Source organism: Meles meles, chromosome 2 (assembly GCF_922984935.1).
Source record: "Meles meles chromosome 2, mMelMel3.1 paternal haplotype, whole genome shotgun sequence".
Taxonomy (NCBI): Eukaryota; Metazoa; Chordata; class Mammalia; order Carnivora; family Mustelidae; genus Meles; species Meles meles.
This window is the reverse complement of record NC_060067.1, coordinates 111213742-111229934: the sequence shown is the minus strand read 5'-3', so window position 1 is coordinate 111229934 and position 16193 is coordinate 111213742. Positions and strand designations below refer to the sequence as shown.

The 16193-nt window shown below is 36.8% G+C and overlaps 1 protein-coding gene across 1 annotated transcript in view; it reads right to left on the bottom strand.

Annotated features, from left to right (window-relative positions):
• The window catches only part of STPG2 (sperm tail PG-rich repeat containing 2), a 638369-nt gene extending 623996 nt beyond the window's left edge, over window positions 1-14373 (bottom strand). The window contains exons 1-2 of the mRNA XM_045997411.1: window positions 14265-14373; window positions 2988-3100 (exon numbers count right to left, since the gene is read on the bottom strand). Of these exons, the coding sequence (XP_045853367.1) occupies window positions 2988-3100; window positions 14265-14373 (222 nt within the window). The remainder of the gene's footprint in view (window positions 1-2987; window positions 3101-14264) is intronic.
• Window positions 14374-16193: the final 1820 nt, after the last annotated feature.

Below are 16193 nucleotides of genomic sequence, written 5' to 3'. Positions count from 1 at the left end.
GAGGGGCGCCTGAGTGGCTCAGTGGTTTAAAGCCTCTGCCTTCGGCTCAGGTCATGACTCCAGGGTCCTGGGATCGAGCCCCGCATCAGGATCTCTGCTTATCAGGGAGCCTGCTTCCTCCTCCTCTCTCTCTCTCTCTCTCTCTCTCTCTGCCTGTCTCTCTGCCTACTTGTGATCTCTGTCAAATAAATAAATAATAAAAAAAGAAGAAGAAACAGAGAATACTAGAACTCTTTTTCTTAGATTGTCCATTGTATTAAAAACGTACATTTCCTAGTTCCTTATTCTTGAAATCCAAGAAATGTACCCAATTTGGAATAAAATAAAACCTGGTCTAAGTTGCACTTTACATTATTTTATATGTGGAATTGAAAAAAAATCACTATAATTATAATATTCAAACATCCTGATAGTCGTCATACTTAACAAGTTTGAAATCTGCTTATTGTGTATTTTATTCCATTCCCCTCTTGGAATAGTGGAATTACAGCAAGCCCATATACCCATAATATGCTGGCCATGGGCCACAGAGTGGAAGCAGGAATGACACTTCTAATGATGAAATCTAATGACCCATTACTATTTCTTGCTTTTTGTCCTCTAGGTGCTAGTATTCTGTAAGTTTTAAGAACCCAGGAAAGAGACATAAATGTTCCACTGAATTGGAAGTGGAGACCATCAACTGGCCATTCCAGGTTCTGTGTGCTAGAAAACAAAATAAGGAGTGTATTGGCTGAGGTGATTAACCCTCACCAGGACTAACGATAGCCACGCACTGCGGTGGGATGGAGCACGGAGAAACCCTGCAGAGCTTCCTCAAACTATAATGCCCACTGAAAATGGTAAGAGCAAGTTTCTTTAAAGGTTTGAAAAGGAAGCCTGTGAATCAAGAGCTCAGACCCTTTAGAACTAAAGATTCAGGTTACCACATCAGGCTGAAAACTCCACCAAATAAAGTCCCTCTAAAGAGACAGGGAACACAGAATGAGTAATGAAAAAAATCTTAAACTATCTATAGCTTCAGATCAATTACAGAAACTAACAAGTCCCCATCTACATTTCCTTGTTTCCTACATCACTTTCTTTCATTTCCCCTCTCTTTTTTTCCCTCTTCTATTGTAAAATGGCAACACTAATAACAGATAAAAGTTATAAGATGCTACCTATAATTAAGCACTATTCTAAAATGCTTACTAATGTATGTAACTCTTAGAAAAGGTCCACAAACTTAGTATCCATAGTATCCCTAAAGCTCAAAGATATTAAGTAGTTATGATTAAGTCTACCTATTTTGAAATCTGTCTGAACTAGTATGTAGCAGAGACAGATTTCAAATACAGGTTGTCTACTTTAGGAGCCCACACTGCTAACCACATCTTTATAATATCTCACATTATATTTACTTACCATTTAATCTATAGGTTGCAGAATAATGGAACAGGAATGTGAAAAACACGAAAGTAGAAATGGCCTTAATCTAAAGATCCATTTGGTAGTGACAATGTAATATCATCTCTGAGTGCAACAGCTAGACCTTTGTTTAGCTCCTTCGGGGAAGTTATATTTGAAAATTATACATAAAATTATTGTGTTTTTAAATAGTATATGTGGGAAGAAGAATTATATGCATATGTAGTACACATGAGAGAGAAGAGAACTGAACAGTCAAGGGATAAACTGTAATGGTAATCTATTGTTTTTTATCTGTCCAGCATCCCATAACAGCATCCACATTCACCGTTGTTGGGGCAATCAAACCTCCCCTATACTTTGTGGTTTTAGAGAAGCTTCCAAACACAGGATTCCCTATACCAGGAATGACTGGGCCAATCAGAGTCTCCCTACTAAGAATTTTAATCCTAAATGGAGTCACACATAAAAAAAATGGAAGGGCGTTATAGAATTAAGTAATCTAATGGCAGTTCCTGATTGTAGTTCTTACTATTGAAATACCTGGAATTGTCTTAGTCCTGTCCTTCCTTAAGACTTAACTATACAGGGCGCCTGGGTGGCTCAGTGGGTAAGCCTCTGTCTTTGGCTCAGGTCATGATCTCAGGGTCCTGGGTTCAAGCCCTGTATCTGCATCTGACTCTCTGCTCAGCAGAGAGCCTGCTTCCCCCCTCTCTCTGCATGTCTCTCTGCCTACTTGTGATCTCCCTCTGTCAAATAAATAAATAAAGCCTTAAAAAAAAAAGGACTTAACTATACAATTAATCCTTCAAGCCCATAAGCCACCCAAATACCTTTCCTATAAATACTATTGTAAATCTAGTATCTCTCTTAAAATCTATTTTATTGCTTCTAAGCAAAAACTCCTAACTGATAGAATGGTTGCTATTACCATAGCACAAAGTCTAACACAACAATTAAGGCATCAATTATAGCACCTGGGCCTCCAACGGAGGAAATAAAGATCTGCTAAGCTCAATTAGGAGTCATTATGTATGAAGGCAAAATTAATGTGAAAAGGGTAAAAGATGATATTCACAATTATGAAGATATTGGAGTTACATCCACTGTTTCTGAACATGAATGGATCATCAAAGATATTCTGGTCATAGACTCTCAAGACTGTTTAGGAGCCAGATGAGGCAATGACAGTAGCTATACCTTAAGAATATGCACACAAACTATTTTTAATTCTACTGCCATCCTCAATCTATATATCTTGATCATCTGCACAGCTTTCATGCACCATAATTCATTCAATAGTCCTATTATCCCATTCAAGAATCTCAAGAACCACAAAGCATGTAACAATGTTTTATGTCTTTTAGAATACACAGAACAATGGAGAACATCCAACCAGGCAATCAACAATAAACACTTTTAATTTTCTCATATTCTAATAACAAAATACAGATTAAAAGGAGAAAGAAGAGAATATGAAGGGAAAAGAAAATATGACAAATGACATATTAGTCTAGGAGAGGAAGAAGTATAATTCTTATTAACTCTAACAACTATAATAACTATTATAAATTTACCTGTGCTTCTGAAACATTATAGTGTCCTGGCCCTGGAACAGCTTTCTCAGTGTTAGAGGCAACAGTAAAAGTACTTTCTCTGGCAGCCAAAGAAAGGAATGGTGCATAGCCACCTATAAAAGTAAAATCATATCACTGGCAGATAAGATAGGGTCCCAGTGATTTCAGAGAAAAAGCATTCAAAATATATAAAATCATTTAGTAACCTCAACTGTGGAGACTATATTATCATAACTAATGACTAGCCACAGAAGTTGCTGTATTTTTTAAAATTCTGATTAACAGCAGAACATTTATTAACATATATTAAATAAAGAACTTACAAAACTGGAAGTCCCAAACAACAGAAAAAATACTTAAAGAAATAAAAAGCAAAATCCTTTTTTTCTTCTAAGAATATTTGGTTGAGATGAAAACAACGGTTATGTTTAGTTAATAAAATATTTTCACAACCTGAGGGTTTTGAAGGGTCAGGGGTGGGAGGTTGGGGGAACAGGTGGTGGGTAATGGGGAGGGCATGTTTTGCATGGAGCACTGGGTGTTGTGCAAAAAGAATGAATACTGTTACGCTGAAAAAATAAATAAAATGGAAAAATAAATAAATAAATAAATAAAATATTTTCATCCTCAGAAGACCAGCGTTTTACATTTTGGAGCAACATCTATTATTTATAGAGAATAGCATATATAAAGTTGTGGTGACAACTTAGATTGAAACAATTTAAAGTGACTTTACAGCAAGTAATTAATAATGTCTCTTTGCTTTGGTACATAGTTGGTACTCAGTAAGTATTTCTTGACTGCCTGACCCCAAAGGTATACAAATCTAAGATACAAATTTCTTTGGAACAAATAATCATAAAATTAGACAAACTTAATAAACTTAGTAGACAGACTTAGTCTTCTGAAAGACTGATTTTAAAAAAAACAAGAACTGTATCAAGAAAATGAGTATAATTTAAGCAACACAAACATCACAAAAGATATGAGAGAGAAAGAGCAGTTATCTTTAATGGGTAATAAAAGAATGAAAGTGAGGAAGCAAAATTTGTGAGACTCTTATACACTAAAGGAAAATGTACACTACTGTCAGAATATATGGCAATAATTACTACAGTTTAAAATCTTACTAATCTGGGCTAATAATAAAAAACAATCTTTTTGAAACAGGAAATAATGTGTTTCTTTTGAAGCCCACATTTACTAAAATGCAACTGAAATAAAGAATTATTTCTTTGTTATAACTAAAAACGAGCAAACTATGAAAGAGAAAAAGACAAGAATGGATCAGAGAAAATCTTCAGAAACAACCATAAAACAAGCAACAAGATGGCAATAAATATATATCTATTAGTAATTACTTTGAATATAAATGGACTAAAAACACTTCAGTCAAAAGACATAAGGTGACTGACTAAATAGATAAAAAAAACAAGACCCATGTATATGCTGCCTGGAAAAGACTCACTGCAGACCTAAAGATACTTACAGATTGAAAAGGAGGGGATGAAAATACATTATCATGTAAATGGATATCAAAGGAAAGCCAGAGTAGCAATTTTGTACAAATTATTGTACAAAATAAGCCTATAACAAAGACTGTAACAAGAGATAAAGGACACTATATAATAATAAAAGGGACAATCCAACAAGAAAATATAACAAATATGTATCCACCCAACATAGGAGCACCCTAATACATAAAACAGTTAACAACAAGCATAAAGGAAATAATGCATAGTAATACAATAATAGTAAGGGACTTTAACACCCCACTTACACTGATGGACAGATCATCCAAACAGAAAAACAACAACAACAAAAAAAACAGTGACTTGAATGACACACTGGACCAGATGGATTTAACAGCTATATTCAGAACATTCCACCCTAAAACAACAGAATACACATTTCTTTTAAATGCACATGGAACATTTTCCAGAATAGATCACATATGAGACCACAAAACCAGTCTCAACATATTAAAAAAAAAATCAAAGTAGTAATGTGCTTTTTTTCCTGACCACAACATTATGAAATTAGAAACCAACCATAAGAAAAAAATCTAGAAACAGCACAAATACAGGGAGGTTAAATAACATGCTATTAAACAATGAATGGGTCTACTAAGAAATGAGAGAAGAAATAAAAAATTACATGAAACTGAAAATGAAATGGTCCAAACTCTTTGGGATGCAGAAAAAGTGGTTCTAAGAAGAAACTTTATAGCAACACAGGCTTACCTCAAGAAGCAAGAAAAATCTCAAAGAACCTAACCTTACACCTGGAAGAGAGAAAAAGAAGAATAATCAAAATCCAAACCCCAAAAAAGGATGGAAATAATAAATATTAGAGTAGAAATAAATGATATAGAAGCTAAAAAACCAAAAGAACAGGTCAATGAAAACCAGAGGCTGGTTCTTTAAGGGGAAAAAAAAAAAAATCGATAAAATTGATAAATCTCTAGCCAGAATTGTCAAGGAAAAAAAAAGAGAAAGCACTCAAAAAAAAAAAAAAATCACAAATGAGGAGAAATAACAACCAACACCACAGAAATACAAACAATTATAAGAGAAACAATTATAAGAGAATATTATGAAAAACTATATGCCAACAAATTAGACAACCTAGAAGAAATGAATAAATTCCTAGAAACAAATATAAAAACTGAAACAGAAAGAAAGAGAGAATTTGAGCAGACCCATAACCAGTAAAGAAATTGAGTCAGCATTCAAAAACTCCAAACAAACAAAAGTCCAAACCAGATGGCTTCAGAGGGGAATTCTACCAAATTTTTAAGGAAGAGTTAATACCTATTCTTCTCAAACTATTCCAATAGGAATTCTAAATTCATTCTATGAAGCCAGCATTACCCTGATACCAAAATCACCACAAAAAAAAAGAGAACTATAGGTCAATATCTCTAATGAACATAAACGTAAAAATTCTTAAAATACCAGCAAACTGAATCCAACAATACTTTTTTTTAAATCGTTCACCACAATCAAGTGGGATTTATTCCTGAGTTGCAAGGGTAGTTCAGTATTCACAAACCATTCAATGTGATACATCATACCAATAAGAGAAAGGATAAGAACCATATGATCATTTCAATAAATGCAGAAAAAAAGCATTTGACAAAGTACAATATCCATTCATAATAGAAGTCCTTAACACAGTGGGTTGAAAGGGAACATATCTCAGTCTAATAAAGCCCATATATGAAAAATTCACAGATAACATCATCCTTAATCATGACAAATACAGATCTCTCGCCCTAAGGTCAGGAACAAAACAAGGATGTGCACTCTCACCACTTTTATTCAATATATACTGTAATCTTAGCCACAGCAATCAGACAATACAAAGAAATAAAAGGCATCCAAATCAGTAAGGAAGACGTAAAACTTTCACTATTTGCAAATGACATGATACAATATATAGAAAATCCTGAAGATTTTCCACCAAAAAACTGGTAACACTGATAAATGATATTCAGTCAAATTGTAGGATACAAAATCAATCTATAGAAATCTATTGCATTTCTATACACCACTAATGAAGCAACAGAAAGAGAAATCAAGAAAACAATCCCATTTGCAACTGCACCAAAAATAAGATACCGAGGAATAAACTTAACAAAAGCAGTGGAAGACCTGTACTCCAAAAACTATAAAACACTGATTAAAAAAAATTGAAATGACACGAAGAAATGGGAAGACATTCCATGCTCATGGTTGGAAGAACAAATATTGTTAAAAAGTCTATGCTACCTAGAGCAATCAATACATTAAATGCAATCCCTATCAAAATACCATCAACTTTTTTCAAAGAGCTGGAACAAATTATCTTAAAATTTGTATGGAAATGAAAAGATCCTGAAAAGCCAAAGGAAAGTTGAAAAATTAAACCAAAGTTGGTGGTATCAAAATCTGACTTCAAGTTCTAATACAAAGCTGAAGTCATCAAGACAGTATGGTATTGGCACAAAAACAGACATATGGATCAATGGAACAGAACAGAGAACCCAGAAATGGACCCTCAACTCTATGGTCAACTAATCTTTGACAAAGCAGTTAAGAATGTCCAATGGAAAAAAGACAGTCTCTTCAACAAATGGTGTTGGGGAAACTGGGCAGCCACATGCAGAAGAATGAAACTGGACCATTTCCTTACATGACACACAAAAATAGACTCAAAACGGATGAAAGACCTCAATGTGAGACAGGAACCCCTCCAAATCCTTGAGGAGAACATACGCGGCAACGTCTCTGACCTTGGCCACAGCAACTTCTTGCTAGGCATGTCTCCGAAGGTAAGGGAAACAAAAGCAAAAATGGATTATTGGGACTTCATCAAGATAAAAAGCCTTTGTACAGCAAAGGAAACATTCAACAAAACCAAAAGACAACCAACAGAATGGGAGAAAATATTTGCAAATGACATATCTTATAAAGGGCTAATATCCAAAATCTATAAAGAACTGATCAAACTCAACATAAAAAAATAAATAAATAAATAATCCAATCAAGAAATGGGCAGAAGACATGAACAGACATTTCAGCAAACAAGACATCCAAATGGCCAACAGACACATGAAAAAATGCTCAACATCACTTGGCATCAGGGAAATGCAAATCAAAACCAGTGAGATACCACCTCACACCAGTCATAATGGCTAAAATTAACAAGTCAGGAAATGACAGATGTTGGTTGGCAAGAATGCAGAGAAAGGAGAACACTCCTACACTGTTTGTGGGAATGCAAGCTGGAGCAACCACACTGGAAAACAGTATGGAGGTTCCTCAAAACATTGAAAACATAGCTACCCTATGACCCGCAATTGCACTACTGGGTATTTACCCAAAGATATAAATGTAGTGATCCGAAGGAGCATGTGCACCCCAGTGTTTACAGCAGCAATGTCCACAAAAGTCAAACTGTGGAAAGAGCCCAGGTGTTTATCTACAGATAAATGGATAAAGAAGATGTTGTATCTACATAAAATGGAATACTGCCCAGCCATCAAAAAAAGAAAGAAAGAAAAAGAAAAAAAGAACTCTTGCCATTTGCAATAACATGGTTGGAACTAGGGGGTATTATGCTAGGGGAAAGAAGTCAAACAGGGCGGGGCGCCTGGGTGGCTCAGTGGATTAAAGCCTCTGCCTTCAGCTCAGGTCATGATTCCAGGGTCCTGGGATCGAGCCCCGCAGAGAGCCCGCATCGGGCTCTCTGCTCAGCAGGGAGCCTGCTTCCTCCTCTCTCTCTGCCTGCCTCTCTGCCTAGTTGTGATTTCTCTCTGTCAAATAAATAAAATATTTTAAAAAATTTTAAAAAAAAAAAGTCAAACAGGGAAAGACAGTGATCATATGATCTCATTGATATTTGGAAATTAAAAAAACAACACAGAGGATTATAGAGGAAGAGAGATGAAAATAAAAGAAGATGAAATCAGAGAGAGAGAGACAAATCATGAGACTCTTAAGCATAGGAAACAAACAGGGATGCTGGAGGAAAGGAAGATGGAGAGGATGGGATAATTGGATGATGGACATTAAGGAGGGCACATGATGTAATGAGCACTGGGTATTATATAAGACTGAGGAATCACTGACCTCTACCTCTGAAACCAATAATACGTTAAATATTGATTGAATTTAAATAAAAATTATTTTTAAAAGAACACTAAAATATATTTATAAATATTCTCCACGTGTTCAAAGTAGAAGAAAGATGAACATGATGAGGAAATAAAGGGAAGATATAAAAATACTGAAATCAAACTTCTATAAAGAAAAGTACACTGATATAGGGCACCTGGTTGGCTCAGTCAGAAGGGTGTGCAACTCTTGATCCAGGGTCATGAGTTCAAGCCCCACACTGGGTATAGAGATTACTTAAATAAAAACCTTTAAAAAAAAAAGTACACTGATAGGGTTAATGACAAATTTATGTGAGTTAATAACAGATTTTTTTCTCAATTCTTAATCTCTTTAAAAATAACTAAAGCAAAAATAATTTCAAATTATTGTGACATTATAGCATATATAGAAGTAGAATATATGACCACAATAGCACAAAAGATGAGATGGGAGAAATGGAAGAACATATACTAATGTGAAGTGGTACACTGTGATAGGTTAGAGATATATATTGTAAACCTCAGAGCAACCACTAAAAAATAAAGCAGTGTAGCTAGTAAAGCAATAGTCAAGGTAAAAACAAAATCATTTAAAAAATTTAAAAAATGACTAAACTCATTCAACAAGGTAGGGATAAAAAAAGAAACAAAGAAGAGATAAGATAAAAACAAATATCAAGAGAGTAAATTTAAACACAACAATATTGATAAGTAAATTAAATATAAAAGTTCTAAGTACCCCAATATAAACAGCAGAGATTGTCAACTGGATTATAAAGTAAGTCCTAACTTTATGTTGTCTACAGAAAACCCTCATACCACATAAAGACATGAAGTTAAAAATAAAAGGATGGAAAAGATTCACCATGCATCCATGAATCAAAGGAAGCTGGAGTGACTATATTAAAATCAGACAAAGCAGATTTTAGAACAGTGAATACTAGAGATGAGACGTTACATTATGATAAAGGGGCCATTTCGTCAACAGGATTTAGTAATTCATAAAGATCAGCAAGGAAATGATTGCCATAAAAATTAGAACAGGGCTCACCTGTAGGGGAGCAAAAGAAGGTATAATTAAAAGGGAAATTGGGCAATGTTATGTTTCTTGAGTATTTATTTTGATGTTATAATTTTTATGAAATTTTCTATGTGTTTAATCTTACAAGTAAAAGGTTTTGGGTTTGTTTTTTTTTAATTTAGGTTCATACAACATGAGGTAATGTGAGATAAATATGAAAACTAAGAAAGCTAAGTTCAGAATAGCTCTTAGGTAGCTGTCCTAATACCATGGCAGAGAATCTAACTAGATCTACCTAAACAAGTGTGAAATTAATTGCAAAATACTGAAATTCATAGAAAAATAGAAAAGAAGGGGCGCCTGGGTGGCTCAGTGGATTAAGCCTCTGCTTTAACTCAGGTCATGATCCAAGGGTCCCAGGATCGAGCCCCACATCGGGCTCTCTGCTCAGCAGGGAGCCTTCTTCCCCTCCTATCTCTCTCTGCCTGCCTCTCTGTCTACTTGTGATCTCTGTCAAATAAATAAATAAAATCTTAAAAAAAAAAAAAAAGAAAATAGAAAAGAAAAAACAAACACTCAATAGCCCCATGTATTCAAGAAAGCCAGTACTCCAAACATCTTCAGTGAAGCTTTCCAAAATTAATTATATAGAATCTTTCATCAATAGGCTAAAAGTGTACATGAAATGCTGACCTCAAGTAAAACCACAAGAAAAACAAAGTGTTTATACTGATTCGCTCCATGAAAGAAGGGACTTGTCTGTTTTATTCACAATTGTATACATAATGTTTACATTTAGAGTGGCAAACTGTTCTAGCATGCTCAGGATATAGAACTTTCAGTGCTAAATCCACGTTCCCATATAAATCAAGATGTTTGGCCACCCTATCATAGTGCCCTGCATACTAATCAATAAATATAGAATTCATAGGTGATATTCTAAACTACACCTTTGGTCATTCATTCAACAATAGTGAATGCTTTATTGTGTGTGGAGAGATGCAGTGAGGGTATATAATAATGAATAAGCTAAAACTCTGGCTTCCAATAATGGGAAAACCAGAATAATAGATAATTATACTACAAACAGTGCTGCCAATATTTAAGGTATAAAATATAGGAGAAGATGGTTCTGGAGATTTACGGTTAGTGGAGTGTGAGATAAAAGGTTTGATTTGGGACATATGGATATACTGGCATGTGAAGTGCCAACTACAAATGATAAATCAAACTGTCAGGCAGAAAGAAGAAATTAAGAATACAGGAGAAGGAAAGATTTGAAAAGAAAGAAATAAGTTCAATCTGGGAAATATTGAGTTTGAGGCACCAACAGCAGAAGATAAATCAAACTGGCATGAAGCAATAAAAGTTAGTCCATTCTGAGAAAGAAGGTGGGCGTGGGCAGCATGTGATTAAAGGGCAAGTTCCATAGCCACAGCTACTGCCTCAAAACAAAAGGGTCATTCTTCATATAAAAGCAATAACTAGACCTCTGAAACATACTCATCTTCAGGGATATCAACATATACAGCAATCACATATATATTGTTTATTTAAAGACAGATTGCACTCCCTGAGGTGGTCTCCCTAAATTCTGACTGGCGAATAAGATAAATCATATTGGTGGCATAAGCTCATGGGCATGAGTGCAGACCATGGACAGCTCATGCCTCTGTAGCAGGTAAAGCTAACCACTCCTCCATCAAAGAAGAAATCTGGGAAAGAATATATTTAGGAGCTAGTGTTACCCAGCTTAGATAACTGATATAGAACCAATATAGATAATTAATATACAGCTGATGTGGGTGCCATTTATTATGTAAATCAAGTTCAAAAAGCAATTAAATTCTCCTTAGCACAATATGCCAGGAGAAGTCAGATTACTAAAGGTCTACATTTTTATCATATTTTACTAGGCTGGTTGCCTCTGGAGAAAATTTGCTTTGATAAGAAAAAATATCCTTCCTTCTTAGATAAATGTGAGAAAATCAGGAATAGCTCTCAATAATCTGGAATAGGAACATCCAGTCTCTCTCCTACTTGTGAAATCAGAGCAGCTCAGTGTGTTCTTTTTAGGCTGCAAATCCTGGGTTGAAAAGAGTCTCCCTGATTAAATGGCTGAAGGCTGAGGCAATGAAGTTTACAGACTGGGGTGAAAAGAATTTCCTGAGGAAAATGTGAAGATAATACACTGGAGGATTGACCAAGCAGGCTACAGTAAAATGAGAGTGGTAATTAGGAAGGAGAAAAGTTAGAAATAACAAGTATTTGCATCTTTCCTATGAAGATCTAAGGTTATAAGTTCCTCTGCTCTACTGTGGTTCAAGGTAACAAGTTATATAAAGTCCTAACATCTATTCTTCCTACATCATACTCTATAAAAATCTACCTGACCCTTAATAGAATTAACTGTGTATATTTCTCCATAGACCAGTGTGTTGCTGATCTTAAAGAAGGGTAAAACAGAATGAACCTAGGAAAGACATAATAGCTACTTTTAAATTATCCAGTAGAGAAATAATACCTGTACCTTCTATTAATTATCACCATGTTGTCACTAAGTATTGCTAAAACAGGGCTCAATAGGATGCAGCTGCTTTTCGTTGCTAAGCATAGAATTTCCTAGTTTCTTTCACAAGTCAGCAAAGCAAAACTATAAAACAGTAAAAGCAGGGCCTTGCAACACTCCACTTACTGCTTTCTAAGCAGAATTCACATAAGTCATGTAGTGAGTTTTTAATTCTGCTATGTGTAGCGAATTAGACTTTTTTTTAAAATTTTATTCCAAGAATTACATTTGTTATTTTTAAAAAATTTAAAAGCTGATGGGGCGCCTGTGTGGCTCAGTGGGTTAGGCCTCTGCCTTCAGCTCGAGTCCTGGTCTCGGGGTCCTGCGATCGAGCCCCGCATCGGGCTCCCTGCTCAGCAGGAAGCCTGCTTCTCCCTCTCTCTGCCTGCCTCTCTGTCTACTTGTGATTTCTCGCTCTGTCAAATAAATAAATAAAATCTTAAAAAAAAATTTTAAAGCTGAGAATAACAATAAAGCTCATGGCTATTGCCCCCAAGAGAATCACATTTAGTGCGGCAGCCAGATAAATAAACAGATAATTAAGATATAATATCAAAGTCCTATGAAAGAGTCATTAAGGAGTTAAAGAAAGACTTAAGAAATAGTAGAATCAAAGAACAATTTCCCTTTACCTGAGTCTAAAAGAGTAAGTAGGACTCAATGAAGTGAGGAAGGAAGGAACAGCATACTGGGCAAAGTATCAGCAGCTACAAAAGCATGGAGGTGAGTGAGCATGAATTTCTAGAAAACATGAAGTTGAAACTCCTGAAATGTATGTGGGGTGATTGTTGGGTGTAGGTGAGAGAGAATGTGAGAGGCTTACTACTGTCCAAATTATAGTTTTTCCCTTGTTAATCTGCATTTCCTCTATTGTTACACTGTATTTTTAGACAAATGCCATTACTGTGTTTACATGACTGATGACATTAGGGTAGTAGGTTGATTTAGGTTTCTTTGGAGTGCAAATTTGTCATTGTTTTAATTTTTGAATTTTGCTGCTTTTCAGCACCTGATATCAATATCAATGTTCTTGGAGCCTAAGTCTGTATTTAATACAATTGAGTTGTTATAAACATTAACCTCCCTAACAATGTATTAACCACCAACCATAACCCAAAATACTTACACCTGTGATGCTCTTCAATCCTTATTTTATTTTGACACAGCTGAACACTGTCTTTAATTTGTTACACTTATTAAGGTATCATTGCGTTTAACACGTACACAGAAGCGAGCCTGGCTGAAAGTAAGGCGTCTGTCACAGGAGGCTTGCCTTTTCCTACCTCTTACTTTTGGCCTGCTGCTTCAGGAAAGGTACCTGGTAGGATCCAGGACCCACGTGCTCCATAAAATAAACAAGTTAGAAAAGGCAGAAAGCAAATTATAAGTATTTGTTAACTGTCTCCCCTAAGGCACTAACTACAAACATATGAGAGAAAATAATTATTGCAAGTAATTATTTAAATTATCCATTCCCACTCCATCTCTTCAAGTACAGCTTCCCTACACACCCACCCCCCAAATGTGGGCTCTCCTTAGTATGTACAAAAAGAAGATGGATATGGTCAGTTAGGAAGCATCCATCAAAACATACACGGGACTATCTTTAAATCTTACTGCAAAACAGAAATATAAAGATTACACCTTAGTAAATGAAGTGTCTCTGGTTAATGGTAGCAAAGCTGTGTGAAGCAGACAGGATTACAAAGAAAAACAGCAGACGGTAAGAAATAATACAGGATTTGGAGATTTGTCTCGTCATCAGAGCCAGGAAATCAAAAGCCTAGATCTAACCTGTACAACTGAAAGTAGGATGGATAATCATTGTAGCATCAGAAGTCCTAGCCATAAGCTTACTGACCTCGTGAAATGATTGACAAGTGATTTTACCAGTCACCATCTGTGAAATTAGGAGGGTATTTTCCCTGCCTAGTTTATGTTTTGTTACACTTACTAAGGTACCATTATGGTTAACAAGCTCACAGAAGCGAGGCTGGCTGAGAGTGAGGTGTCCGTCACGAGAGGCTTGCCTTTCCTACCTCTTACCTGTTGCCCGCTGCTTCAGGAAAGATACCTGGTAGGATCCAGGGCCCACATGCTCCTCAGTGCTGCCACCTTCAGCCAATCTGAACAAGCGGGGAGCTCGGTCATACATAATTCTGGGAGGGAGGGGCGGAGCCGGAGAGGTCGCAGCTGCAAAAGGGTAAAAACAAGGCGACTAGAGGTGTGGATAAAGGAAGCTGACGACGGTCTGAAGAGGGTCGAACAGAACCTGAATAAATGGACGAGCTAACCACAGAGGCTCTCTCCCTACTGCTCAATGGGGTCAGATTTTTCTCTGGGTCAATTTATAGCCCGGTGGTAAAGTGAAAAGGAGGGCTACCAGGAATAAGATACCCCTCACAACCATCTAACTGTTCACCAGGCGCAAACTGAAGTACTCCGCTAGGAAAGGAGATTAAAAAGTAGGCGCCAGTTCTTGTACTTCCGGTCTTCCCTCTGCCCATTTCTCTCGCCCCGGAAGTCTCTGAGAGCGAGGGGTCGTAGTACTCCTCCCCTGCCAAGCTCTCGGAGCACGCGCACTAAGCTGCGGACGTCCCGCCTTGTTCCGCCCTTCGCTCACCGAGTACTCGAAAGTAGAGCCCGGGTAATGGGGCAGGTCCTCTTTGGGCGCCACCGGCTTTAAGGTTTGTGCTTGTCGGAAGAGCTCTAGAAAATACGTTAGGAGGGGTTAGAGCTCGCTTGACCATGATCTCTTTCTTCTATGAACCAGTTAGAGCGGCAGGAAAGACAATAGCAAAAACTGTGAAAGAAAAAACCATTCCCTCCGAGCAGAGCCTGGATGCCGCAAACTCACCCCCCCCAGCTACTACACCTACATTCGCACCCGCAGAGGGAAAACACCTCTGACTCTGTCGTACAGATAATCCCAAACCACGAAGAGGATCTCAGGAAGTGGTGGTGACAAGAAACAGGGAACCGGAGGAAGGAGAGGAAAAGCTCACCAACCGAAGCACTGCAAAGGCCGAGTAACAGAAAGCTCTGTTTGTTGTCACATGCCAGGCAACGGCAACATTGACTCCTCACTCAGTTTATAACCAAGGGCTTGAAAAGGCCCAGTCCACCCACCCCCACCCCGAACCAATGAGACTCTTAACCTCAGGTAAAAGGAACCTGGCTTGTGCAATGTTCTTGAGTCTGTGTCAGAATCCACCGTAAAGTGTCCTTCTGGCAGTTTTGTTTTGTTTTGTTTTGTTTCCCTAGCAAGAAGCCCTTCCACATTCTAATCATCTTTAAAGGCTTAAATAGATACTGTCTTGACCACGCCTCACCCCCAAATGAGCTACAGTACTTCAACTTGTATCTACTACAAAGTTTTATAGTATTTATACTCTCCAGAACACGATTTGATACCCAGTTCTGTGGGTCATTTGTTATGATAGTTGTTCCATAAAAGTGAGATGTTTTCCATACAAAGCTGTATGCTTCTAAAGGATATATCTGTAATACGTTTTTCTTTTTCCTACTCAGTATCTAGCTGAATAATCATTTTACTTAAAAAACACATTGGCAGGGGCGCCTGGGTGGCTCAGTGGGTTAAGCGTCTGCCTTCCGCTGAGGTCATGATCTCAGGAACCTGGGATCGAGCTCCGCATCTGGCTCTCTGCTCGACAGGGAACCTGCTTCCCGCTCTCTGATCTCTCTCTCTCTCTCTCTCTCTCTCTGTCAAATAAATAAAATCTTTTTAAAAACACACACACACACACACATTGACAAATATATAGAGATAGATAGAGATATAGATATATAGGCATATACTATAGGCTGCTGCTAGGCTATGGGGATACAAAAATAGGACAAGTTCAGCCTCAGGCACTCTGTAAGGAATGGAGAAAGAGATGTGTATCAGCGGTAATATGAGGTGACGAGAGATGTATAAAATAAAAATATATATATAGCAGGACTTTGGAAACT